Source organism: Hakea prostrata, chromosome 2 (genome assembly GCF_041222555.1).
Source record: "Hakea prostrata isolate BN-2017 chromosome 2, UWA_Hpros_2, whole genome shotgun sequence".
Classification (NCBI taxonomy): Eukaryota; Viridiplantae; Streptophyta; class Magnoliopsida; order Proteales; family Proteaceae; genus Hakea; species Hakea prostrata.
The window spans coordinates 70,239,121-70,266,324 of NC_142601.1; the positions used below are offsets into that span (position 1 = coordinate 70,239,121).

At 37.0% G+C, this 27,204-nt stretch overlaps 1 protein-coding gene across 1 annotated transcript; it reads left to right on the forward strand.

The window, feature by feature from the left end:
* Positions 1 to 127: 127 nt before the first annotated feature.
* Positions 128 to 27,063, forward strand: LOC149026181 (putative LRR receptor-like serine/threonine-protein kinase At1g53440). Its single transcript, XM_089146428.1, is given in 24 exon segments — positions 128 to 502; positions 3,608 to 3,770; positions 3,858 to 3,929; positions 4,152 to 4,220; positions 4,344 to 4,415; positions 4,502 to 4,573; positions 15,225 to 15,296; positions 15,373 to 15,444; positions 15,587 to 15,658; positions 15,763 to 15,840; positions 15,977 to 16,051; positions 18,082 to 18,150; positions 18,437 to 18,505; positions 18,687 to 18,752; positions 18,863 to 18,901; positions 18,990 to 19,039; positions 19,165 to 19,538; positions 19,814 to 20,012; positions 20,092 to 20,226; positions 22,789 to 22,898; positions 23,158 to 23,368; positions 23,515 to 23,752; positions 26,029 to 26,179; positions 26,436 to 27,063. Coding segments are annotated over 24 exon segments (3,069 nt in total). The 5' UTR covers positions 128 to 375; the 3' UTR covers positions 26,850 to 27,063.
* Positions 27,064 to 27,204: the final 141 nt, after the last annotated feature.

Below are 27,204 nucleotides of genomic sequence, written 5' to 3' on the forward strand. Positions count from 1 at the left end.
AACTCAATTATTTGAATCCGGCCTCAGCAGCCTTTTATAATCTTTGGAAGCTGAATCTATCCAACTGTCGGTGGACCAAGTCCACTGCATGATTATTTTATGCTTTAAACCTGACTTAAACCGAATTGTATTCAATTTGGATTCTTAATTAATCATTTCACGTAATTCTGAACGGGTTGATGTTGAGCTTTCTATTGCAAAACTTCAGTTTTCAATGCTGAAAAACCACTGAGATGAATTCTTGTCTCTTTATCTCCTGAGCTTGCTCGAGTTTCTGTCTCTGAAGATTCTCAATCGAGCTCGCTTATTTAATTTATTTGTTTATGCCACACAGAGTTTTTTGTAGGGAAGAAGGTAGTTGACGAGGAGGAGTTAATGGCCATGAGACCTGCAACTCGTGCGCTTCCAAACAAGGTTTCATGGGTTCTTCTCATCGTTGTTCTTTCGTTGAATTGCTTCTCTTTTTTGACATCTGAAGCTCAGACCTTGCCCAATGAAGAAGGTGAGTATCTGCCATAACTCAATAATAGAAGTACTCTCTCCCAGCAGATACCAGTGAAATATTTTCTCTTGAGAGTTGTTTTCTTTAATTTAGAAAAAACTGTTTTTCCCATTCAAGATTTCGATTTATCTCTGTGAAGATGTTCATAGAATCATTGATTACCTTTTCTCTGAGTGTTTTCACATGATTTCAGCAAAAATTATCATATCTCAAGCAAATTTCTTGCATGAATACCCAATCAGTATTTATTTAATGTTTGAGATTTTACTTTTTCGATTATTCTTTCATTTGAGTCTGATCATTATTTGTTCATAGTAACAAGGAAGGATTCAATAATACTTTTTCTTTACACTGAAACATGGGTTCAGAGAAAATCCAGTGGGGGAAAAAAATTGTATTACATGGTGGAAGAATAGCTATTGCATATACCATCAGAATCTAAAATCTCTTCACCAATAAGTATATTGGTCAGGATTTTTATTTGCGGCAGCAGCTGCCTGCTGCTGCCGATGGCTAGGATTAAGCCACATGAGCTAAAAGAGATCAGACGGTTGAAAATGTAAAAGCAAAACTTGATTTTTACATTTACAAGTTTAAAGGTTTTCAAATTTACAAAACACATCCTCTTCTTGTGTTCAGGAATTCAATCTTATACTTCTTTAATGTATACGTATGAGCGTTGGGATTCTCACAGACACACAAGAATTGAACTAAACCCACTTGTATAACTAGGTTTCAGGAGCTAGCCAAGATAGAGATGGTTGATAGAATCAGGAATATAATGATGGTTTTTACAACAACGTGGAAGCTGGTGGAGGTGACCGTGACCCTCATGGTGGCCTGGAAAGTTTTCAGGGGAGAAGACACGGAGAGACTAAGGAGGGAGAAAGCAAGTGCAGGCGTTGTCAGCGTAAGGATGTGTCATATACACGTTTTGGATTTTGATTTGCTAGATGGGTTTTCCTCCAGGGCAAAAGCTGCTGCTGTTGTGGTGCATATTCTCTCTCTCTATATATCTATCTGAGGAGTGTTCAGCTTCGAATCCAGATAGTCATTTTAGATTTAACATCTTTCCAAGCCAATAAGTTTTCCAGTTTCAGAGTTGCTTTCTTCGAGTACAGCATCTCCAAGCGAAAAAACAATGGATTCTGTTTTGACGAGCGGAGAAACCGAGTCGTGAATGCTTTTAAGAACAACCGTTAATCTGCAAAAATTTTCAGCGATCCAACATCTTTGAATGGCGGAGGTGACTAAATTTTTTGTAGAGGTTCTGATTGGTGGAAGCCTCCATGGAATTCTTCGGATGGAAAACTCCCGCGCAACCGAGAAGTTCACAGTTCGTGCTTCGTAGTTCACAAATCTCAAATGTGCTTCAACCTAACAAAATTTAGACAAACTCATAGAAAGGGTTGCCTGGAAAAGTTTGCAGGTGACGGTGGTGGAATGACGTGAAGATGAAGCGGACGAGTTTGGAGTGATTGGATCGAATAGAAGCAGGGATGTGTTTTGTAAATTTGAAAAGCTTTATACTTTTAAATGTAAAAATCAAGATTTGCTTTTACATTTTAAACCGTCTGATCTCTTTTAGCTTATGTGGCTTAATCCTAGCCCCTCGGCAGCAGCAGGCAGCTGCTGCCGCAAATAAAAATAAAAATCCATATTGGTCATTACTAATTGAAAGTCTATGCAAATGAATTTTTATTTATTTAATGATCATGATTTAAGATGAGAATATATTTTGTTTTCATGACTATATATGGTATACATATAAAAGAGTCCCCACCATATTTTACAAGGATTTAGGTTGGACCGCTAAATTATATATTTTTGACTAATATAAATATTTATTATAAAACAGCTATACAGTATTTCACTCTTAGTTGTTGACCACTAAACTATATTGTTTGACTTATAAATATTTACTTATAAAATAGTTGTAGAGTATTTCACTCTCAATCATCATACTAGCTAGTAGGTATGTGGCATTGTTTTGTTTCTTTTCCAAACATAAAAGGAGTTTTTATATATAGAGATTGAAAGGACAGTGAAATTTGAGACCTCTTCGGCAAGAGCTATTGGTCATTGCCTACTGAGTAACCTTTGATGGTATGTATATATTATCTTTTTTTTTTTAACAAAAATTCTAAATTTTTTTTTTTGTCAAGAGAATATATTATTTATTCAATACTATATTGTATGTGTATAAAAAAATCTCTGCAAAATATGATAGTTTTGGACCTCTAAACTATATATATTTAGACAAGTTTGAACCAATAAATTATAATATTTGAGCCTGATCTTTTTCTTATGAACATGGAAGGATTCAATAATACTTTTTACTTACATTGAAACATGGACTCAGGGAGTACCTAGATGGAAAAAAAAATCGTATTACAAGGTGAGAGAAGAATTATTGCATATACCATTAGGAAGAGCCAAATATAAGACCTCTTCGCTAATAAGTATATTGGTCATTACCAATTGAGCTATCCTTTGATTGTCTAGACACATGATTTTTTTTTTTCTTCTTTCATTTAATGATCACGATTCAAGATGAGAATATATTTTGTTTTCATGACTATATGTGGTATACATATAAAAAAGCCCTTTCCATATTTTATTAGGATTTAGGTTGGACCACTAAATTATATTTTTTAAATTATAAAGGTTTACTCATAAAACAACTATACAATATTTTACTCTCAGTTGTCAAACTAGCTAGTAGGTATGTGGTTATTTTTTTTTCTTTTTTCCCCTAATATAAAAGGAATTTATATATATATAAACAAAAAAATGCATATTTGGGTGCGGGGATAGTGGAATTTCAGACCTCTTCATTAAGAAGTATTGGTCACTGTTTACTGAACTAACCTTTGATGGTAAGCATACATGGTCTTTTTTTTTTTTTTTTTTTTTATTTGAAAGAAAAATAATTAATTAGGATTCAATTGATGAAAATATATTATATATTCCAGACTATATTGTGTATCGTATAAAAGAATCCCCACAAAATATGATAGGATATAGGTTGGATCACTAAATTATATATATTTTGACCTAGTAAATATCTACTCATATAAGTTTTTCTTACCTTGATGGTAACAGTAATAGCACTCAAAAAGATAGCAGCAAAGTTGGAGAACATTCATTGGAATGTGAGTTCAAGTTCTTGCAGCGCTGGTGTAGGTTTAAATGTGACTTTTGACTATGGGGGCAAGAGCAATGTTACTTGTAATTGCTCCACCACTGTTTGCCACGTCACAAATATGTAAGTCTACTAACTCCAAAATTTTCAATCATTTTTGCTTTTTAAGTGTTCTTGTTAATTCCCTCTCTTTCATTATTTGAATTTCAGTCAATTAAAGGGGTTGAACCTCACCGGTGTTTTGCCCGAAGAGTTCGCAGATCTTCCTTATTTGCAAGAAATGTAAGTCTTCTTATTCTCTACTTAGTTGGTGTGATTTGGCTTTGAGATCACATACATGGTCGATTCAATCTGTTCAGCTCCCATGTGTTTTTCGTTCTTCATCGATTATTAAAACCCTTGTGCTGGAGAAGGGTTTGGCGCCAAGCTTTTTCCCCAGCGGCATTTGAACTGAGGAATATTACTGTGTGTCGTGTTTTTTTTTCTTCTTTTGTGGGTGAACAGTGACTTAACCCGGAACTATCTGAATGGATCAATTCCTCTTCGTTGGACTCAGATCCCTCTCGTCATCATGTAAGCTAGTCTCTCCTCAATTGCATTTGCTGTTTCCAGTTCTTTGGCTGCTTGATTTCAGTTCTTCAAAGAACCGTTTAGTTAGGTGGAATCTAACCGAACCGAAACTTCGGCACATTGCAGCTCTGTTTTGGGAAACCGCATCAGTGGATCAATTCCTAAGGAGATTGGTAACATTGCTTCGCTGGAGCAACTGTGAGTATCGATAACCTAAGCTTCTTGGTAGGCTAGGGCAGTGAATTGACACGTAAACTGATTTTCATTCAAATGATCACTTCCAGGGTCTTGGAAGATAACCGACTTGAAGGAACCCTTCCTCCAGAGCTTGGTAATTTGTCTCGGTTGAAGAGATTGTGAGCTTACTCTTCTCTTCTCTTCTCATTCCATTGTTTCAGCTTACTTGTCGTTTGGGTGAAGTATCTTGCACATTAAAGCATACCGATCACAGTTACAGAACCTCAAAACCTACATAGTCATCTGAAGATATTTGTGCATTGGTGGCAAACATTTTCTGTTCATGGAGCCAATTTTTTTCTGATAGTAGTCGTAGTGTTTGGAGTGAACTTGCCCAAAGTTGATATTTGACCTAAGAACTTGGTTCAAGGCGAGAATAGATAAGTGTGCTGCATCAACGAAGATTAAGTATTTGTATCTGCAGAAGGGGTAGGTGAAATCCAGGCATATTGATAGTCAAATCAAATTAGGAAAAGAAAAGCTATGTCACATCTCTGGATATGGGTTCCATCAGTTGAGTAATTGCCTGTGATAGAGGAACAACAATTGATTCTCACTTTGTCTTCTGTCCCCCTCTTACTGTGGCACATTAGGATAAGAACAATTTGGACCTATCTGCTGAATATCACACATTACTGAGCTTGCTTTGCAGTAGGTTACGAGTTGGATATAACAGACTGATGGAATTGATGATCATTAAAGTTTTTAGAGACGGTTGATCCTTGATTACCTTGAGCATGGCCAAAAAGAAAAGAAAAAAAAAAGCTCTGAAGTTGGAAAGACTCAGATGTTTGAGCAAAATCATGAGAACTTTGAAGGCAACGGAAACTTTATTTTTTGGGTTTAATTTTCACGCTGTTCTCTGCTCAATTTTAGAGTTGAATCAACTGAATGGAACCTTGCATCAGAGGATTAATTTTTGGTGGTTAAATTAAAAGACAGAGGAAAAGTAACGAAGAAAATTAACACTTTGTCCTCTGCTGACCCATGTATGTGTCAGGATATAGCTTTGATTACAGAGCCTGCACTGAGAGACACTAACCTATTAATGGTTTCACTTTCTGAAAAACAAACAACCAATCTGCTGCAGAAAAAATTGAACTGTTTATTGGTGATTTGTAGTCAACAAAAATGTGATGAGGAGAAGTTTGGCCTATTTGAAGCACTACCTTGTGTTTAAACAGCAGTCTAGTTTCCACACTTTGTTATTAGAAAGAATCAACAGCTTGGATGGGCACTAGATTTACCTATATTCTTTTAGATGAATAATATACATTATAAACACCCTGAAGGGAAGAAGAGAAAAACAAGAGAGGAAGAAAGGGGGGAGGGGGTTTGAACCAAGCTAGGACAAAACTAACAAAGAACTATAAGTCTCCAGCTAACAACAATATACCTGTTCCTTGGGGAATCTACAAGAGCCTTATGAGGCAAAAGGAGAGCTTGGAGCTCACATCAATGCAGATGGCTTTCTATGTCTGATCAGAGGATTGAGATTTGGCAGTCCATCTGCAGAAGTTTCACTCCATCCAGGTGTGCAAGATGCAGGCCCCTGGAAGTAGCTTCCCAATGGTGCCACCCTTTAAAGAACCTCCAGAAATAGAACCAAACCAGCGGCATTCAATGTCTAGTGTCTGAAGGCACCTAGATCTAGGCTAAATATGGGAGATACAAGCCAAATGGGATGGGTGAACAGGCAAGTGAGGTATGGTCTCATCATTGGTATAAAGATGCTAGACGGGTTGGATGCAAGATAGAAGATTTACCTATATATGATGATCAAAGGGTATCTTCATTATATATAATGTTGCAAATCATATCATGAGATACTCAAAATTGCATCAAGTTTTTATTTCTAATGATTGTTGGGTGTTCCTTTCCCCCACACCCCACCCAACCTTTGTGGGGGAAGGGTGGAACCACCCCCACCCACCCGGAGAAACATTATCTGTGCCCCCAACCAAAAAACAACCCACCCAAAACCCAACCCACAAAATTATGTCCCCACAAGGGAGGTGTGTTGTTTTTACATCCCTCTCTTTGTATTATATACAATGTTTGGCAGAATGGCTTATTGATCCATGATCTCAAGCCCTTTATTTATAATAAAGTGGAAAGTAGACTATTACAAGGAATAGAAGTTTACATGAAGCAAACCTAATTTAACTCCTATACAAACCTTATTAGACTCCTAATGAATCCAACACTCCCCCTCAGCGAGGCATAGATATTAGTCATGCCCAACGCCTGAATAGGAAGGAAATCTTTTCTTTCAAACCCTTAGTAAAAACACGCACTTGGTCTCCGGATCTTACAAAGGCAGCAGATAAGCCCTTGTTCCAACTTTCCTTGACAAAAACCGCAATTTCAATGTGCTTAGTTCGATCATGTTGCAGGATTATTAGCAATACTAATAGCAGACTTGTTGTCACAATATAACATCATGGGTTTGGAACTTGGACTCAATATCTTGCAGCAAGCCTTTTAACCATAGAGCTCACAAACCCACGAACCATAGCTCATATTCAGCTCGGACTAGATAAAGCTACCACATTCGTCTTACTTCCCAAGTAACTAGATTACCTCCAACAAAGGTACAGAACCTGAAATTGACCGCGGAGATCCAGCCCAGTCGCATCAGTGTATGCTTCTACTTTTAGATTATCGGTGGGTGATAAGTATTCCTTTTCCAGGAGTTCCCTTCAAATACTGTAGTATTCGATAACAGCCTTCATATGAGCTAAATATGGATCATGCATGAATTGGCTCACTATCCCTACAGCATAAGCGATGTTTGGCTTGGTGTGGGACAAGTAAATAAGCTTCCCTACCAGCCTTTGGTATCTTCCTTTGTCCACCGGTTCTCCCTCTTTTCTTTAAGTTTAGCTCCAACTTCAATAGGGGTATCAACTGGTTTACACCCCAACATTCCCACTCGATAATAGATCTAGGACATACTTCTTGGGATAGGAATATACCTTTATTTGATCGAGCCACCTCAATCCCTAAGAAATACGTAACTTCCCTAGATCTTTAATTTCAAACTCTTTGCCAAGAAAGTCTTTTAACTTTTGAATTTCTTCACCATCATTCCCTGTGATGACAATATCGTCTACATAAACAATGAGAAGTGTGATGTTAATACCGACTCTTGACAAATAGTGTATGATCAGCATTGCTTTGCTTGTACCCAATGAAGTCATTGCCTTCAAGGCGTCGAAACCAGCATCGGGAGACTGCTTTAACCCATATATTGACCTCTTCAACCGATAGACTTTCCCTGCAGATTGCCATCGGAAAAACCAGTGGGATTTCCATATAGACCTCTTCTCGCTAACTCCCCAGTAAGAAGGCATTCTTTACGCTAGTTGGTGCAAGTTCCAGTGTTTGTTCACAAAGCTACAGACAACGAACTCGACAGATTTAGTTTCGCAACAGGGGCAAAGGTCTCCCGATAATCAATCCCATAGGTCCGGGTAAACCCCTTTGCAACTAGTCTAGCTTTCAACTTGTTGACTGATCCATCCATATTTTGTTTAACCACAAATACCCATTTGCAGCCCACTGGTTTTTTCCCGGAGGAAGTGTAATTAGCTCCCAAGTGTCATTTTTCTTCATTGCTGCATTTCCTCTACCATAGCTTCCTTCCATTTCTTATCAGATAGGCTTCCCGCCAACTTTTAGGAACAAATACAGATGAGAGAGAGGATATAAAAGCATGGTAGGAGTCGACAAAGAGTTATAAGAAACATATTTAGCTATGGGATGTTGAGTACAAGATCCGACCCCTTTTTTAATAGCATAGGAAGATTGGAAGAAGATACCTGGAGAATCGATTCTGGAGCAGAGAGCCGAAGTGGTAACGTATCACCTTTCTCCACTTGCTTTAGCCGGTTGTATTTCTTCCTTTGATAAGTCTTCACCTCCTTATTCTGGTCAATTTGGTTTTGAAAGACCCCAACAAAGGTGTCTCACAGAGTGGTCTCCCCGGCTAGGTTCTTCACATGGTTCGAAAACGAAGGGGGTGGATTAGAGTCCTCGGCTTACCGGCCGAAGTCTCCCCCCGGTCGGGAAACTCTTCGGGACTCTAAAGTTGTGTTGATCTATGTTAGTCGGAAAGAACACCTCTCCTCCAGGACTCTCCCCCGGAGAGGTGTATAGTAAGGGCAAAACTCACGAAAATTACATCCATGGATACAATGGTTTTCCTTGAGAGAGGATGATAACATTTGTATCCTTTTGAGTAGAGAATACCCCAAAATATGCAACGTAAGCCGCGGGGAGCCAGCTACTCGGTGGGGCTGTGATTCGGCATAAAAGATCCAAAAAGGGGGAAAACAAAAGAAGAGGGAAGAATCAAGGACATTAAAACAAGAAGGGCATCCTATGAAGGAAGAAGAGGAGAAGATCACGACGGGAATAAGAAATAAGGAAGGGATAAGAGATGGATTGGCCACCCCAGGGAGGACAAAAACTAGCAAGTATTATGGAGGGAGAGATACGAAATACCAAATATACAGGAGCAGGAAGGATTAGGGGAGAAGAGTTTAATCATATTATGAAAACACGAAAACAGGAAAATCATTTTGTTAAAAGATAAACAGAGAAGAGAGGGAAAAAAAAGAACAAAATAAGGGAAAGAAAGGGGGACCCAAAGAGAATAGATAAAAGGAAGAGGTCTGAGAAGAGAAGAAAAATAAGAGAAGAGGAAAAAGAGGAAAAAAATTATCTATATAAGAAGAAACCAAAGAAATATTAAGAGTCAGAGGGGGGACAGAGGGCCAGAGAAGGAATTACGAATGGAGGATTAGAAGAGTAGTCAAAGGAGAGATCTAATGGAAGCAAATAAAGAGTAGTTAAGCAATCTCTGGACGAGAAGGAACAAAAGATGGGAAAAAGTCACTACAATCAAGTCAGGAAGACTAGATAGAGAGCAAGTTACAGAGAAAGAGGGAAATGAAAACTTAGACAAAGAAAGTGATGGAGAAGGAATGGTTCCTTTTCAGAATAGAAGAAAGAGCCAGGAGAACTTTATCCTTGAAGTGGAGAATATGTAAGAAAGAAGAGGATAAAGCATATGATCTGGGCTCGATAATGATCCAAGGAGTAGAAATGAAGAAGATTGAAAGCTTGTAAAAGTTTTAGATATAGCAAGGAAGAGTTGGTAGGGAGAGAGGAAGGAAGGGGAGGTGAGCAATAGTTGATGGACAAAATATAGTGGAACCTAAGAATGAAATGGAGAAGAAAGCAAACAACAAAAGACTACCTCCCCAGAATGAAAATATGTCGAAAAAAGGAATTTGAAATAAATTGAACTTATACAAATTTACATATAAGTCCGAAAGCAAATTTACAAAATAATCAAAACTTGAATTCAAAACTTAAATTCAAAAATTGAATTAAAAACTGAATTCAAAACTTAAATTCAAAAAGAATTCAAAACTATATCAAAAATGAATTCAAAAACTGAATCAAAAATAAATAAACCATAAAGAGAGGTAAGAAGGAGAAAGAGGAAGAAAAAGGAAAAGAAGGGAGACTAAAAGAGAAGAGCGAGAAGAAGGAGAAAAAAAGAGAGGAAGGAGGGGAAGAGGAAGTGGATTTTTTCTTCGACAGAATGAGAGGAAGAAGTTTTTGGGTGGGACCAAGATTGGAAAGAAACGATGTAGTAGAATGGCTATGATCATGATCTAAGCTTTATTTATAATTAAGTGGAAAGTAGAATATTAAAGGAATAGAATATATGAATACAAACTCAACAATTCCTATACAAACTTAAGACTCTAATAGAACAACACTCCCCTAGGAGGATAGATATTACATGCTAACGAAATAGGAAGGAAATTTCAATCCCAGGAAAAATGAATGGTTAGATCTTACAAAAGGAGAGATAAGCTGAATCCTGACAAAAAAGAATTAAGGTAGGATCAGTGACGGATTATTAGAATACTAATAGAGCCTGTGCAAATATAACATCAGGGGGGAAGGACTAATATTTGAGAAGCCAAAAGAGCTAAAAAGAAAAGATATAGCAAGAAGATAAAGCAATAGGGGTATCAATACACACCAACATTCCCATGATAATAGATTAGGACATACTTTGGGATAGGAATATATATGATCGAGACCAATAAGAAAAGAACTTAGATTAATAAACTCTGAAGATAGTCTAATTGAATTCTTCACATCATGTGATGACAATATGACATAGACAATGAGAAGTGTGATGTTAGTACGACTTGACAAATAGTGTATGATAGATGCGTGTACCCAAAGAAGTCATGTGAAGGGCAAACCAAGATTAGAGAGAACCCAAAGACCTAAGAGGACTCGAGATTGCACGGAAAAACCAGTGGGATTAATAGACTTGAACTCCCAGTAAGAAGGCATCTTACGCTAGTTGGTGAAGTTCGGGTTGTTCACAAGGAAAAGAAGACGATTAGTGAAAGGGCAAAGGTCTGATAATAATCAAGGGGGAAACTTGCAACTAGTAGCTAATGTGAGATCCATCCATATTTTGTTTAACCACAAATACCCATTTGAGATGGTTTCGGAGGAAGTGTAATAGCTCAAGTGTCATTTCTCATGCGATTCTCTACATAGCTTCTTCCATCTCTATAAGAAGGCTCGCCAACTTTTAGGAACAGATAGGATGGAGGAGAGAGGATATAAAAGCACGGTAGGAGTGGAAAAGAGTTATAAGAAACATATTTAGCAGGGATGGAGTAAAGATGACCCTTTTAACAAAGAATAGGAAGATGAAGAAGATACCCGGAGAAGATTACGGAGCGGGAGACGAAGTGGTAAGTATCCCTCTCCACGCAGCGGTTGTATTTTTCCTGATAAGTCGCACCTTTATTTTGGTAATCGGTTTGAAAGACCCCAACAGGTGTCTCAAGAGTGGTCTCCGGCTAGGTTCTTCACATGGTTCGAAATTGAAGGGGGAGGATTTAGAGTCCTCGAGTATAGGCCGAAGTCTCCCCGGTGGAAACTCTTCGGGACTCTTAAGTTGTGTTGGTGTGTGAAAGGAAGATCTAGAGTGGAAAGAACACCTCTCCTCAGGACTCTCCCCCTGAGAGGTGTATAGTAAGGGCAAAACTCATGAAAAAGTACATCCATGGATACAATGGTTTTCTGGAGGGAGGATGATAACATTTGTACCCTTTCGAGAGCAGAATACCCAAAATATGCAGCGTAGGCGCGGGGAGCCAACATTACGGTGGGCGTGATTCGGCATAACACACGCATCCAAAAACCTTTGGGAAATAACAAAAGAAGAGGCTCTGAAGAATCTCATTAGGACATTTAAAACCAAGTATCCTACCGGGCATCCTATTCATAAGGTAAGAAGCAGTGAGAATAGCATCACTCCAGATCGGTCGTACATTCATAGCAATCATAATAGAACGGGCTATCTCTAAGAGATGCGATTCTTCCTTAGCCACCCCATTTTGGGCAGCGATCAACGAACTAGTCGATGTATTATGCGAGTCGAGAGATCTCTTTGAAATTCACCATCAATATACTGTGATTGTCACTGCGAAGGATCTTCACAAGTGGCATTGAACTGAGTTTTAATCATATTATGAAAATCACGAAAACATCGGAAAACTTCATTTTTTGTTTTAAAAGATAAATCCATGTAGAACGAGAGTGACAATCAATAAAAGTAACAAAGTACCATGGCAGTGATAGACACACGTCGGCGGGACCCCACACATCGTATGAATTAACATAAAAGGAATATTTTTTCTATTATGAAGAGAAGGTAAATAAGTAGAACGAGTGCGCTTGCAAAATGCAGGCTTCACAAAAAAATCATCCTCATTACAAGAAGAAACTAAATCGGAAATATTTTCTAAGAGTTCCTAGAGGGGGTGACCAGCCTACGGTGCCATAATGAAGGTCGATATTACCGAATGGACCGATTAGAAGATGTAGTCGAGGAATAGATCCTTCAATCGGCTCGAGCAAATAAAGTCCATGTTAGTTTACCACGTCCAATCTCCTTCCCGCTACGGATCCTGAAAGACACAATAAGATGGGAAAAATGTCACTTTACAATTTAAGTCATGTGTAAGACCACGATAGAGAGCAAGTTAGTAGAGAAAGAGGGAACATGTAAAACTTAAGACGCCGAATGGTCCCCAAAGCAATGGAAGAATAGGAGCCACAAGAATTCGAACATCCTCCGAAGTTGGAGAATATTGTAAGAAAAAAGAGGATAAACCCGCATATGATCGGGCTCCGGATCAATAATCCAAGGAGTAGAAACCGAAGAAACTTGGAAGCTTGTAAAAGTTTTACCCAAGTAGCAAGGTAGGAGTTGGTTTGATTAGTAGAGGAAGCAGGGAGAGGCGACCGGCAAAGAAGATTGCAGAATACGCGCAAAGAAGAACTCCTCCCGTGAGAGACCAACATCCGCAGAGGGTCGTGGAAACCGCCGGAGATACGAGCGATTCCTTGTGCCCTCAAAATCAGCAGGCCCATGGAGTTCCAACAATCCTAGTATGATAGGGTTGGACGGGCTCACACGACAATCTCCAGCCGGACAGATAGTCAACAACCGAAAGCGATTCTCCAAAATAGGAGTATGAAGCATGGCTAATGACGACCCTCACACCGAACAAGAGCATAAGACTGCCAGTGTAGGAAAGGGAGAACGACTTAAGACTTGTACTCGATCCGATCGACCCACGCTCAAACCCGCCAAGAAGTCATATACTCGAATCTTATCAATGTGCCTTATAAGTCGCCACATCATCCGGATTAGTGGGGTGATAATCCCCATAATGATCCAACTCGCCAAAGAGATCGCAACTCAAGATAATAGTGGGCCACAATAGCCTTGGGTAGTCTCAGAAGCTCCGTAGCTCGAAACCGTGCACATTCCCCAACGCCATATGTCGAGTAGCCTTCAGATTTGGGCAGCAGATCAAGTAATAGATATCCACGGGCAAATTTGGAATCATGGAATTCAAGAGAAATGACATAATAAGAGAGCATCGAGATCCATCGGAAACGCCCGTGGTAGAAGGTTTGATAATGGTGCCGTAATGTATCCAACAAGTCCCCCAAAGAATAGTTAAGTAAGCAGATCGTGACCAAATCAAATAATTTGCCCATCAAACACCGAAAGAGGATGAAAATTGGGTAATGTTCGGGGCGGTGGGAGCAAGAGTACCACCGATAGTTGCCATGTTGAAAAAATGTCTCAGCCACCGAAAAAAACTAAAACGCCCACAATGCAATAGCCAAACAAGATATGACAAACCCCCTTTTTTTTTTTTTTTTTTGAACCAAAGAAAAATCTGGTCGCCAATAGAACCAGAGACAAAAAAAAAAAAGAAAAATATGGCGGTCAGTCTATTTTGGACAATGAACCAAGAATTGAACCAAACAATGAACTAAAGAACCAAATCAGAAGGAACCCAAAAAACCAACCAAATAACAATCGATACCTCCACACACCGAAAAATCAAAGAATGTGCACGATTGGGAAGATGATGCACAGCAGTAAGGTGAAGGCGATGGCGATGGTGGCTTCTCCCTCTTGGTCTAGCCCACCGTGATTCAGACCTAATCGCAAGAAGCAGCAGCAGTTGTGGCCGCGATCGTTTTCTAATCGCAAGAAGCAGCAGCAGGTTGTGGTCTTCCTCTTCCTCCTCGGTCCAGGTGGAACTGAAAAATAGTGCAGCGGTGCGGGCATGGGTTTGAAAAGGGAAAAATTCTGCCAAACGATGGTTGCAGAATTAGGTTGTTGAAGAACAAGAAAAAACGCGAAGGGTTTTGGAGAAAAAAATCTGCGTGGGTTTATAGGTTTGAAGACACAGAAAAAATAGAAGAACATACTAATCGAACTTAGGCCATGCCATGTTGAAAGAAACGATGTAGTAGAATGGCAGATCCAGATCTCAAGCCCTTTATTTATAATAAGTGGAAAGTAGAATATTACAAGGAATAGAATTCTATATGAATACAAACTCTAACTTAACTCCTATACAAACTCTTATTAGACTCCTAATAGAATCCAACAAAGATGGTACTGAAAAACTCCAGAACGAAGATTCGATGGGTTGAAAAAAACAGAAGAAGAAGAAGGTAGGTCCCCCAAATCGAATTAGGCTCATGCCATGTTGAAATACAAGTTGGCGGATGGTTATTGATCCATGATCTCAAGCCCTTATTTATAATAAAGTGGAAAGTAGACTATTACAAGGAATAGAAGTTTACATGAATGCAAACTCTAATTTAACTCCTATACAAACTCTTATTAGACTCCTAATAGAATCCAACACTACTTACTAATTTCCTCTTAGCCAACATAACCAAATAAAGATACATCTCCTGACAACAAACTTCATAGTTAAACTCTGCATATGCCAATCATAGTTTGAAGTGATATTTAAGTGTTTTTTGCATGCCTGAATCAACTGTTTTGATAAATGAATGAAGTGACTCTCAGCTATGTAAGGGGATAGGTGAGAGGGGGGGGGTTGTGTGGGTGGGTGGGTGGGTGGCTGAAGTGAGCTAAGAAACCTTCATTTTCATTGCTTGGTAAGAATATGACTAAAATCACATAGATTAAGCTTATCAGTTTATTGATCTGATTGCAGATTGGTAATGGTTTTGAAGAAATAAGGGTTATTTGATATTATTTTTTTTTGGGTCAAACCTTCATTATCATCTTCAACGTTCACTTTATAATTATTTTTACTATTGTCATTGTTTCAAATGAACTTATTGTACACAGATTTCTTATTCTTGCAGCATTGTTTCTGCAAACAATTTCACAGGAATTATACCAGAAACATATGGCAACCTTACAAGCTTGCAAGAATTGTAAGTTGGAGGTGGTTGCTTGGACAGTTTAAAAAATTTTAAATAATGAATGCCTGAATTAACTTGCTATTTGCAGTTTGATAGATGGGACTGGCATCTCAGGGAAGATCCCTGATTTTATAGGAAATTGGACTGGACTTGTTAGACTGTATGTACCAGATTTTTGCCATCCTTTCTTCTATTTTCTTCATTTGATAAATGTAGACAAATATGACAAGGATTTGTTCTATTATATAAGAATTCTTATGTTGTTTTCCTTTTTTTTGAGTTTTTCAAACCGTCTATTGCAGTGATATGCAGGGCACCTCCATGGAGGGCCCTGTTCCTCCTAACATCTCCTTTATGAAAAACCTAACTGCACTGTGAGTATACCATCTGGAACTTTTAAAGTTGTTATACTTAATCAACTTGAAGGAGAACATTGAAGAATCAACAGAGATTTGACTTGTTGCATGTTGAATTTCAGGAGGATATCTGATCTTCATGGGTCAAATATGACTTTTCCTTTCCCTGATTTGCAGAATTTGACAAATATAAATGAATTGTGAGTTTTTCTGCTTCAGTTGAGGAAATTTATTGTTGGTTGAAATACCGATCTAGCTGATGACATGGCATTTGCGTATGCCAGTTTGTTTATGGTTTAGTATGCTCATGAGGACTTGCTTTCTTTGGTGGTGTAGGGTACTGAGAAATTGTTCTCTTATGGGTTCAATTCCAGAATACATTGGAAAACTGATGCCAGATTTGAAAACTCTGTGAGTTTCATTTTATAAATTTCTTCCCTTTGACTAAGATTATGTTTTTCAATATGGATCTACTAACAATAATCCATCAGAAATCAGTATTTGTATATTCTGTTTCACATTCTCAATCTAATTGAATAAATAATGTACTATGATGATAAAAGATGGTGGTTTATTGAGAGTTCACAATTTCATATCTCCTTCGGGATTATCCATTCCGCCCTTCTCCTCCAAAAAAAAAAATGGTTGTCTGTGACAATTAGAACTCATGCCATGGATTACTTGTTAAGTATATTTTTACCACTCTAGGAAAGCTTTTTGTTTTCTTTTGCCAAATTACCTTTATTGAATTCTCATAATGTTATCAGAATGACAAAAACTTAAGCAATCTACAACCTTAAGGATTGTAGTAATATGTTACATGAAAGTTATATAAAACTTACCTATTATGTAGCAAAATCCACCAATTGAAGGAGTATACCACCTTCACTTTATTCAGATTCTACAGCATTGTAGATTTGGATTCTGCAACAGTGCAACACTGATATGGATAGAGGTGTGCCAAATTGTCACTCTCCTCAAGGTTGTAGAGGCCCCCATTAGCGAAAAGCCGCATATTTGCAAATCAATCCCCAAGGGAAAACAACCCCAAAATGTGAGGCTATCTAATAGTGCTGCACCACTAACTAGTCCACCCAAGTATGTGCAACATCTCGATATCAAGGCTCATCTCACTAACTCAAAACCGAGAGTTGGCTCGTTATGTCAGCCAGATTTCATTGAGTAGGTGGAATTTTTTTCACAACTTGAGCTCAACTCAAGGAGTTTTTGGGGTTATTTGGGACTTCTTGTTCAGCCTATTTCAGCCCTTCTAAGCACATGGTGACCTTAGATTTATGGGGAAAAAAGAAGAAGGTAAATGTGGACCCCAAGTTGGAAACCACTATGCTGAAGTGAAACCTTAAAACCTATTACACACGTCATATACTCATACATTACATTAATGCTAAAAGTTCAAAGTTCAAACAAATTTACACACCAATCATGTTCATAGTTCAAATTACATTGTTTTATTCACCAAAAATAAATTACAAAGTTCAAATGATAATTCAATCATCGAAGTTACAAATCAGGCATTGAGACTTGCGACTCTATGTGCTAAGCACATCGTCTTGTCCTGCTAAATGGAGACAGTGAGATCTCGCACGCTCTTGTACTATGCATCCAAGAATATTGAAGGTTGTACTCAATTGGATGTAAGCAATGAAGAGGGATAAACCCACAAGAAAAACAAAGATGGGATTATCTTAAAAGACTGTTAAAAATGGGCTTGACCTCCCATATATATGGAAAGAGACCAGAAAGAAGTTTTTCTAGAGATATGCTCAAACACCGTGTCTTTTCCACAAGATTCACAAGACGTACTAAGAATAGATACAACTTTCTAGCAAAATAAAACCACACCATCATCCATCTGGTTAATTTGAGTTGTATCTTATATTTTTCTAATATAGGACAGCCACAGATTGTTTATTACAGAAGTATCTCTTTGTCTAAGTGTTACTTTCAATTGTATTTTTCTAATATAGACAAGCATAGATTATTCATTAGCGAGGTAACTCTTTGTCTAGGTGCATATTTCTGAAGGCTGATATTTATTTTGTCGTTGGTTGATTTACTTTGCCACCCCATATATTATCTTGTGGTTGACAAATTTGATTTCGTGATTATCAAAACACAAGGCAAATTTACTTCAAGGATTTGACACTAAAGTAATAATCCGATGAATGTAGGGTTCTATTAACTGTATATTTGGTACCAAAGGCAGTTTGACTGCCAACAATAATTCCGTTGATTTATTATTTTAAATCAATATTCTCCATATATATATCGATCAAATGTCTTCATGGGCTTATATTGCTAAATTTTACCCTACATTGATTAGAATGTAACACAATTCACAAGTCCATCATTAAATTAAACTATCTAGACAACTTTTCTAGTTATGTTCTGAAGTGGTTTGTCTTTTTTACCCTTTGTAGAGACCTAAGCTTCAACAGGTTGACTGGTCAAATTCAGATTTTCCGAGTTCCAGCAAATCTGCAATTCTTGTACGTAAAAGAAAATTTTTTATTTATATATTTTCCTTTTGTAGGTCATTGTTTTATTGTATTCACATCTGATTACAAGTGTCTGTTAATCCCTCACAAAGAGAAATATGTCCCATTATTTCTGGTTATCTATGATTAGCACTTTATTACACTTTCTTGCTGGCATAGTCATAGGTGTATTGCATAAATAGGATAATTCAACTTTTCCTATTAATGATTTCTCTGAATATATCAATGATAGATATCTTTGTTCTCACGGTAGGCACTATATTGTTTATGTACATAGGTTTCTTACTAAGAATTTGCTAACTGGAGAAGTGCCAGGGTGGTTGTTTGCAACAGATCAAATAAAAACGTGAGTATTTCTCTTCTTCAAAAGTTTAGAGTCATGGTTGATAAGATCTTTTAGCTTCAATTGACTTGATTTTTGATGAATTTCACACTTGATATTTTTATGGCAATTGTTTTATGTGTCTTGACATATTCTTTTTTATCAAGAACTACAGTACCATGACATGATCTGCTTTGTTTGTCAGTGATTTATCCTACAACAATTTTACTGGATATGCTTCCCGAACTAGCTGTGCACAACAAAATTCACTGTATATTCAATACCCTATATTATCTCCTTTGGATTTAATATCAATAGATGATTTTCTTAATATATTTTTTAATTTCCCTGATGAAATTGGTTTGCTTATTCCTTAAATAGGAAAACAATTGCTAGTTATTCATCTTCAGAAGACAACTCGTAAGTTTTTTCGTTTCATAGAATGCTAATTTTTATTGATTAGTGAGTCTTGTGAAGAAAATAAATTCATCTGTGGAAACTTTTGCAGAGTTGATTGGTGCTTGAAGAAGGACCTCCCTTGCTATGGAAAGCCTAAATGTAATCATAGAACTTGCTTACTTTTTTAGATGATAAAACATTAGAGCCTTTGTTAGGGATATACAAGTGGTTGACAGGAAATAATCTTATATGGATACATCCCCTGATTCCAACTATGTATGCAGATCATTCATTGTTTATCAATTGTGGAGGCCAGTTGACAAATTTTGATGGGGAGGCATATGAAGAGGATTTAACACCTCAAGTGGATGGTTCAGCATCATACATCTATCACACTGACAGATGGGCTTCTAGCACTACAGGAACCTTTTTGAATAGAGTCGATGCTCAGTACTTTACCACAAACTCATCAGTGTTGAACATAACTGATCCATCCATATATATGACAGCTCGAATTGCTCCTATCTCACTAAGATATTATGGCCACTGTTTACGGAGAGGTAGTTATACAGTGCGTCTCCACTTTGCTGAAATAACGTTTACAGAAGACCAGACATTTAGTAGCCTTGGTAGGCGCATATTTGATGTATCAATCCAAGTGAGTGACTGACAATTTCCATCGTTGGTATTTTGTTTATTTAGCCACTTAGTTTCTCTTTATCAGTTTCCCTTAAGAAACTATGCTCTTGTTCCATTACTTCTCTTTATCAATTTCCCTTAAGAAACTGTGCTCTTGTTCCATTACTTCTCTTTTTCTTTTCTTAATATGTTTCTTGAATATATGTTCTAGTTAACTTTCCAGCTACTTTCTGAAGAGCATGGATGATCATTTCTTTAACACAATTTCTCCAACATACTTTTGCGTTCTTGCAGGGAGAAATATGTTTGAAGGATTTTAATATTGCAGAGGAAGCTAATGGGACTGCTAAGAGCATCATTAAGGAATTTAATAATGTTACTGTCACTGGAAGTACCTTGGAGATCCACCTCTAACGGTCTGGAAAAGGGACTGCTGCGATTCCCAGGAGAGGAGTATATGGACCCCTAATATCAGCTATTTCAGTGACACCAAGTAAGTTACCTACCCACTTTCTCTTTTCCCCATTGTTTGCGCTCCTCATCATGATACTGCATCTTGCTTGATTGTGCAGATTTTGACACAAGCAGTGGACTTTCAGTTGGAGCAATTATTGGTATCATTGTTGCTTCATGTGTTTTTGTAGCATTGATTTTACTGATTCTTTGGGTGAAAGGTTGCTTGGGAAGGAAGGATCTTGATGAAAAAGGTTAGAAAGCACAATGCATTATTTTCACAGCATTCCTAGAGTAGGTTTCATTATAATTGATATGAAATTACCTTCCAATTAGAAATCCTGGTAAATTAATTAGGGTCAGGAAAAGTAATATGCTAGATATAGCGGGAAAGAGGTCTGAAGCTAATAGGAAAAGAATAAAAATAAAAATTATAGGGGTTTCAGTATTAGTCAATTAACGATATAAAAGTAATTCATTTGGAGTAGTTTTACTTTGAACACAAGGGTTATTCGTTGAGAGAACAAAATAAACATGCTTATACAGAGTAAAATTCATGCAATGGATATAAACTAGTAACTAAATGAAGGATAATTACATTGATTGAAGGAATAAGGTTAGATGCATTCACCACAGGCCATGGTCATGTTTGCAGTTACACCTTCATTGAAACCATGGATTGCTAAATCCTAACTTTTGAATCTTTGATACCTTCAATATTTTAAGTTACTGGTTGAAGGCTCGGAGACATCTGTTGATACTAGGTAGGCTGACATTAACTCATCATAACTTCATCTCTTTTTTTTTTTTTTTTTGGGGGGGGGGGGGGGGGGGGGTGTAAACTGAGATTATATTAAAAGAGACGAGCAAGCTCATGGACCAGGAAGAAGGCCCTGAAGCCATGAAGTGGAATTGGGCCAAGTTGTCATGCTCACGAGCAACAGGGTTCTTTGAGCCAGCGACAAAGTTTGACTCTCATAGAATGTATGAGAAAACACAAGATTCAAATCACTGCTTAATACACGTGATATCATCAATAATACTCCGAATACTAGAAGGAGCCATTCGGCAACCATTGAGAAAATTCACCAAATTCTGGAAATTTGACTCTAGATCACATGCTACAAACCATGATATTCCATTTCCAGCAAACCTGATTGCACATCTAGGCTGACATTAATTCATCATAACATGGTTCAAATAAAGGTTACACACACATGAGCACTTTATCCTGTATCATCTACCTATGGTAAAAACTTTACAATACTAAACTAAACTACTTATAATTGTAAATGTGAATGATTTATCCTAAATCCAAGGATAAAGACTACCACAATGCCATTATGGGATTCTTTCCCCTGCATTCTGATTGGATCACTAGTGGTTGAAGAGCAAGAATCTATCCAATTGAATTTCCTCCATTGATCCATCATGTATTGTGGAAGATTCTAAAGATTTGAAGAAGATATCAACCAGAATTTCAGTTGATTTATTTCAATAAGTTAAAGTGGATTTACTTTGGTCCTCTTCAAACCCTCACCTACAATTGATGTCCAGTCACCATCCTATCTCTTCTATGTTTTTCCTCTCAGCCATCTGTCCTTAAGCCCACCATTCCTTTTTATTAGCGTGCTCCTTCTAGCCCTAGTTGGTGTCTTCTTTCTCTATTGAAAATTTGTTTCTTACCATTTCCTCTTATTTCCCCTCTTGCCTTTTGCAGTTACTTCTTTTGGGGTTGGGTTTATCTGTCTCTCTTCAATCCTCCCCAATGATTCTCTTCCTTTTGTGTAGTTTGTAGGATGGAGGCTTGGGAAAAAAATAATATCATATTAACTTGCTTTTTGTACCATTTTAGGCCCTACATAGGTTAGACAAGCCAACAAACATTAACAGTTAACATGGTCATCACATATTTAATGGCTTATACAAAAATCCATTGTTTTCATTGATAATCAAATGGCTATGTACATACTGGCAACCCTGTGTTCATTGAAGTACTAAACATATTGAAGTCAATTTTCATTTTGTGTGGATGCAATTATGTAGAAAATGATTGTGACACCATTCATTTCATATGTGAAATAGCTGGGTGATATGTTTAGCAAGCCTTTGTTTGGTCTTACCTTCCGGAAAGTATCACATGGATGATCTATATGCTCCAGCTTGTGGGAGAGTGTTAAGTCGTTAAGTGTGCCCTTGTGGTATTGTTGTCCTAGCAGTAATGTGGTAGTTGTCGTCACGGTTAAGACTTTTTGATGTGATAATTGTTTTTGCCTCTTTTTTGGTTTCCTTTTCATCATGTAATTACTAATTAGTGTTGTATACTCTTAGTAGGGTTCCTACTTATAGTCCACCTTTCCTTGGCTTGTAATTCTATTTATAAATGAAATGGCAGTCTAACTACAATAACTCTCAAATTGAGTATATCATAATTCAATAATTTCCCCCATCTGCTTTTCCTTATTCATCTTCTGCTTGCTTTCTTGTCTTCAAGTCTTAATATTGATTGGTTCTTGGTCTATGCTTTGATGGTGTATCAGAACTTGTGTTTGCCCTCCTTTACTTCACATGTCTACTATTTATATTTTATTTATTTATTGGTTTGATCATTATTCTCCATGCATCACACTTCATATCATATCTTCATGTTTGTATCACAGATACTCACATACATACATGCTTTGTATCTACAAAAAAATAGTGTCCATGCAAAATGTTTATATATGCCACATAACACATATCATTGATTGGATATATTATGTATCATTGTAATTTCATCTGTGCATGGAGTATTACTAATTCTGGTCAACTTAAAGCCATAGAGCTACAAACAGGTCACTTCAGTTTGAGACAGATTAAAGCTGCAACTGAGAATTTCAATGCTGCAAATAAGATAGGTGAAGGCGGGTTTGGGCCTGTATATAAGGTATGTCAGTGATTATGTCTTTCACTCACCCTTCTTATTTCTATCTTTTGTGGGTTGAGCCTTTAAATTGATATGGTAGCAGTGTGCTGAACATTTAGATGTTGTCAGTTTGCTTTAGTCTTCAATAGGAAAGACAAAAATGTAGGATATAAATGAAAAGCTTATAAATAGAAAAGAAAATGAAAAGCAGTTTGGTTTCAAATTTTATCTTGTACATTTCGGTGAAATAGTGATTCAAATTTTACTTGTGTTATCTTAGGGTACGTTATCAGATGGTAAGGTAATTGCTGTCAAGCAGCTTTCTTCCAAGTCCAAGCAAGGGAACCGTGAATTCGTAAATGAAATAGGCATGATCTCTGCTTTACAGCACCCAAATCTTGTGAAGCTTTATGGATGTTGCATTGAAGGGAACCAATTAATGTTGATTTATGAGTATATGGAAAATAATTGCCTAGCCCGTGCACTATTTGGTAAATCCTATACTGCCGTGTTGGATATAATGTCTATTCTTTTAATTTAATAAATGAATTATATTCAATCACATTGTCTATAATAGATTAAGAGGTTTACACAAGAATTAATGGTCAAATGATTGAGAGTTGTAATATGCATTTAGGTCGTGAAGATCAAAGAATGTACTTGAACTGGCCAACAAGGCACAAGATTTGCTTGGGGATAGCACAAGGTCTAGCTTATCTTCATGAAGAATCAAGGCTAAAAATTGTCCATAGAGACATAAAGGCAACTAATGTATTGCTTGATAAGGATCTTAATGCTAAGATTTCGGACTTTGGTTTGGCTAAACTTGATGAAGAGGAGAACACCCATATTAGCACTCGGATAGCTGGAACTATGTGAGCGATTTCTTTTCTTTCTTACTCTTCTTTTTTGCATGTGAGTATAGTCATCAGGTCACTAAGAACCGCCTATGGATTCAGGCTTTTTCTTATGTCAAGATGACAACACACCTTTTTTTTCCCCACAAGTTTATGTTGATTATTTTGCTTATTTTTTCGATAAATGTGTATGTTCTAGACTTTGTTTATTTTATAGTTATTTATTGGGTCATTACTAGCATAGTTTTATCAAATTGCATTGGTATGGTTTCTCTATTGCATTTCAAAATGACCATATGAAATTATCATTGTTGTTACGTATAAGTTATATGTTGCACACCTAAGCATCCTTTCCAATGCCTTGGATTCTCTACTTGCCTTGAGAACTATGCATGTGAGGAATTTCTTTTGTTCCCAATAAAATTTCTGTGATCCACATTCAATTTTAAAAGTCTATTACCATCTGAGAGAGAAGGGCTTATGCCCTTGGTCCATCTGTTTAGACAGGTTTTTTAACTGGTTGACTTTTTTTTTAATGTAGTGTATCATATCAATGAAAACAATAGAAAGGAAACTAGTTGATTACCTAATCATTTTTATTTTATTTTTGGGGGTGAATAAATAATGTATTAAAGACAACAAGAAGATACAAAAGAGGAGAGAGAGGGGGGGGGGGGAACTGATCAAGAAGAGGATTGGAAGGTAGTGGAGAGACCCCAGGATTTAATAGTAAGCCTAGTCCTTGGGGAATCTGCTAGGGGGGGTGGGGAAGAGACAATAGCTTTGAAGAAACATCGAAACAGATGGCCTTTCAAATCAAGTCTAAGGGACGAGATTTGGATGTCAATCTCCTGAGGTTGAGCTCCCACCATAAGTGGTGGATGGTGGCTCCAAAGAGTAGCTAACCTACTTGGTCGCATATAGAGGAGCCCGAAAAGATTCTCAAGATCCAATTCCAATCACTAGTAAAACCACACCTTATCATTCTTGGATTAGTACAAATCTAAATTTACCTAACATAGCTAGAGTAAATTAACAGAGGAAAGAAAAGTGACTCAAGTTAAACATGTACTCAGCAAATAGGAACGTTAAAACATGGTACAAGCTAATAAAAATCTAAATAACTAGAAAAGAAGAATCTACCACATATTACATGATTGTCATTGAACCTTCAAAATTAATTTGCAAAAATATGAAAGTTAAATTTTGAAACAAACCCAAATTGACATAAGTCTGATGAATACTTCAAAGGAAAAAAAAAATTCAGATAAAAATTTATGGTCGAATGACCTGATGAGCTAACGTAAACAATATTGTAGATAAATGCAATACTTAGTTTGATGTAGGAATAGTTCTGATTGTGTCAGTACAACTTGAAATCAGAATAAAAGTCATTTGATTAAATTAAATAAATACAGAGACCTGGTGTAGTCTTATTTCATTTAAAAAATAACGAAATCTAGAACCATGCAAGAAATAGTGAAGACTGGGCAAACTGAGTTAAATGAACCCACTAAATGCAGTGATGCCAAATGGGCATAAAATGAGAACAGAATCCTCGACTTGTGATTATGATATGGTAAAGAAGAAATGTGAAAGATTTACTTACTATTGCATTTATTTTCCTTGCACATCACTCTAACATGCGTATCCTCCACATTTTCATTTTACGCAATGTTCAATTTTGATATGTTTTCCATTTGTTTGTGGACTATTAGCAAATATGTAACCTGATCATTGGATTATATATATCAGAAAACATCTACCATGAATATTATTTATGGTAAGGTGCTTGGTTTTTGAGTCTAACCAATCGATTCTTAATTTAGCCCTCCTTTCTGGGTAGAACAGACGTACGTTAAGTGTAAAGTGAATTAAATAAATATGAAGAAAGAAGTTTTCAATTGGGCTTTTGGTTGAAAGAACAGTCAACGCCCACAGCTCAAACAAGGTGATTAGAAAACATTTTTTGTTGATGTTTTGTTTGGAAGGTGAAGAAAAAAATTAAATCATCATATTTTGGTATATGTTAATTAGACATTTTCCTTGATAATGATTACAAAAATTCTCATTCTATTTTTCTTTTAGTTTTACTTTATTTTACTCCATTTCACATGGCATGGCATTTATCCTTTTTCTTGGTATAAGTGATCTAGTTACCTATCAAATAGTATCCAGTAACTTGTTCAAGTTTTCTTTTTATTTTGTTTGCGGATTGATATGTTAATGTTGCAGTGACATAGTTTCTACTATGATACTAAATACGTTAGTACCATGAAATGTTAATTTTGTAGAGGATATATGGCCCCTGAATATGCTATGAGAGGTTATCTGACAGACAAAGCAGACGTTTACAGCTTTGGAGTTGTTGTGCTAGAGATTGTCAGTGGAACAAGCAACACAAATTACAGGCCAAGAGAGGATTTTGTTTACCTTCTTGATTGGGTAAGTAAGTAAACTAAAATTTTATAGTTTTTCATGGGAAGAAGAATGCTGCTGCATGGTCGTATAGCTTTACTGCTAGAAATAAGGAAGTGTGAAATTAACATCTACTCTCCATGTTGGTATTTATGAGTGCTCTAATTGGCTTCATGATCAAATAGTAATCTCTTGTCTGAAATCCTCTTGGTAAAAAAAGATTAAAAGATCTTTGACCTTTCTGATCTGTGTTTTGGTTTTGTTCTTTTGTAATTTTTCACAGGCCTACGTCTTACAAGAGCAGGGAAATCTGCTAGAACTCGTGGATCCCATCCTTGGGTCAAACTACTCCAAAGAAGAGGCATTGAAGATGTTAAATCTAGCTCTCTTATGCACAAACCCATCCCCTTCTCTCAGGCCCGCTATGTCTGCTGCTGTGAGCATGCTTGAAGGAAAAATTGCAGTTAAAGCACCTCTTGTAAAGCGCAGCTCTGCTACTGATGATTTGAGGTTTAAAGCATTTGAAAAGCTTTCATTGGAAAATCAAAAACATTATTCAAGCACTTCCCAAGAGAGTCATCCGCGAAGTAGCCAATCAATGGATGGGCCTTGGATTGATTCTTCGATGTCTTTGCAGAGCCAAGAAGATAGACAACGCAGATCCTCAGAAAGCAAGCTTCTCCCTGATCCTGAGTGACTACAGAAGAGATGTTAAGATTACTTGAAGCAATAAATGTGACACCAAGGTTGGACGGAAGATTTCATATGTTTTTTGAGCGGGCAGTGGGGGGTGAGGGAATGGTGTTATACCCAGATGAAGTAGATTGGAACAACACCTGCCTGTATTATAGCCATTTTTTAATAAAAAATTATTGTAAGCATTTGCTTAAAGAGCAGATGGATTTCATTGATATCAGGTACAAAAACTCAAGTAACCTTGAGTTTGTTTACTCCATTTGGAGTACCTTTAGTTAAATAGTATGGAACGACCGAAATTCCTATCTTTTTCAATGTGTTTATCCTTCTCGAACCAAGTCATGTTGTTTTTACCC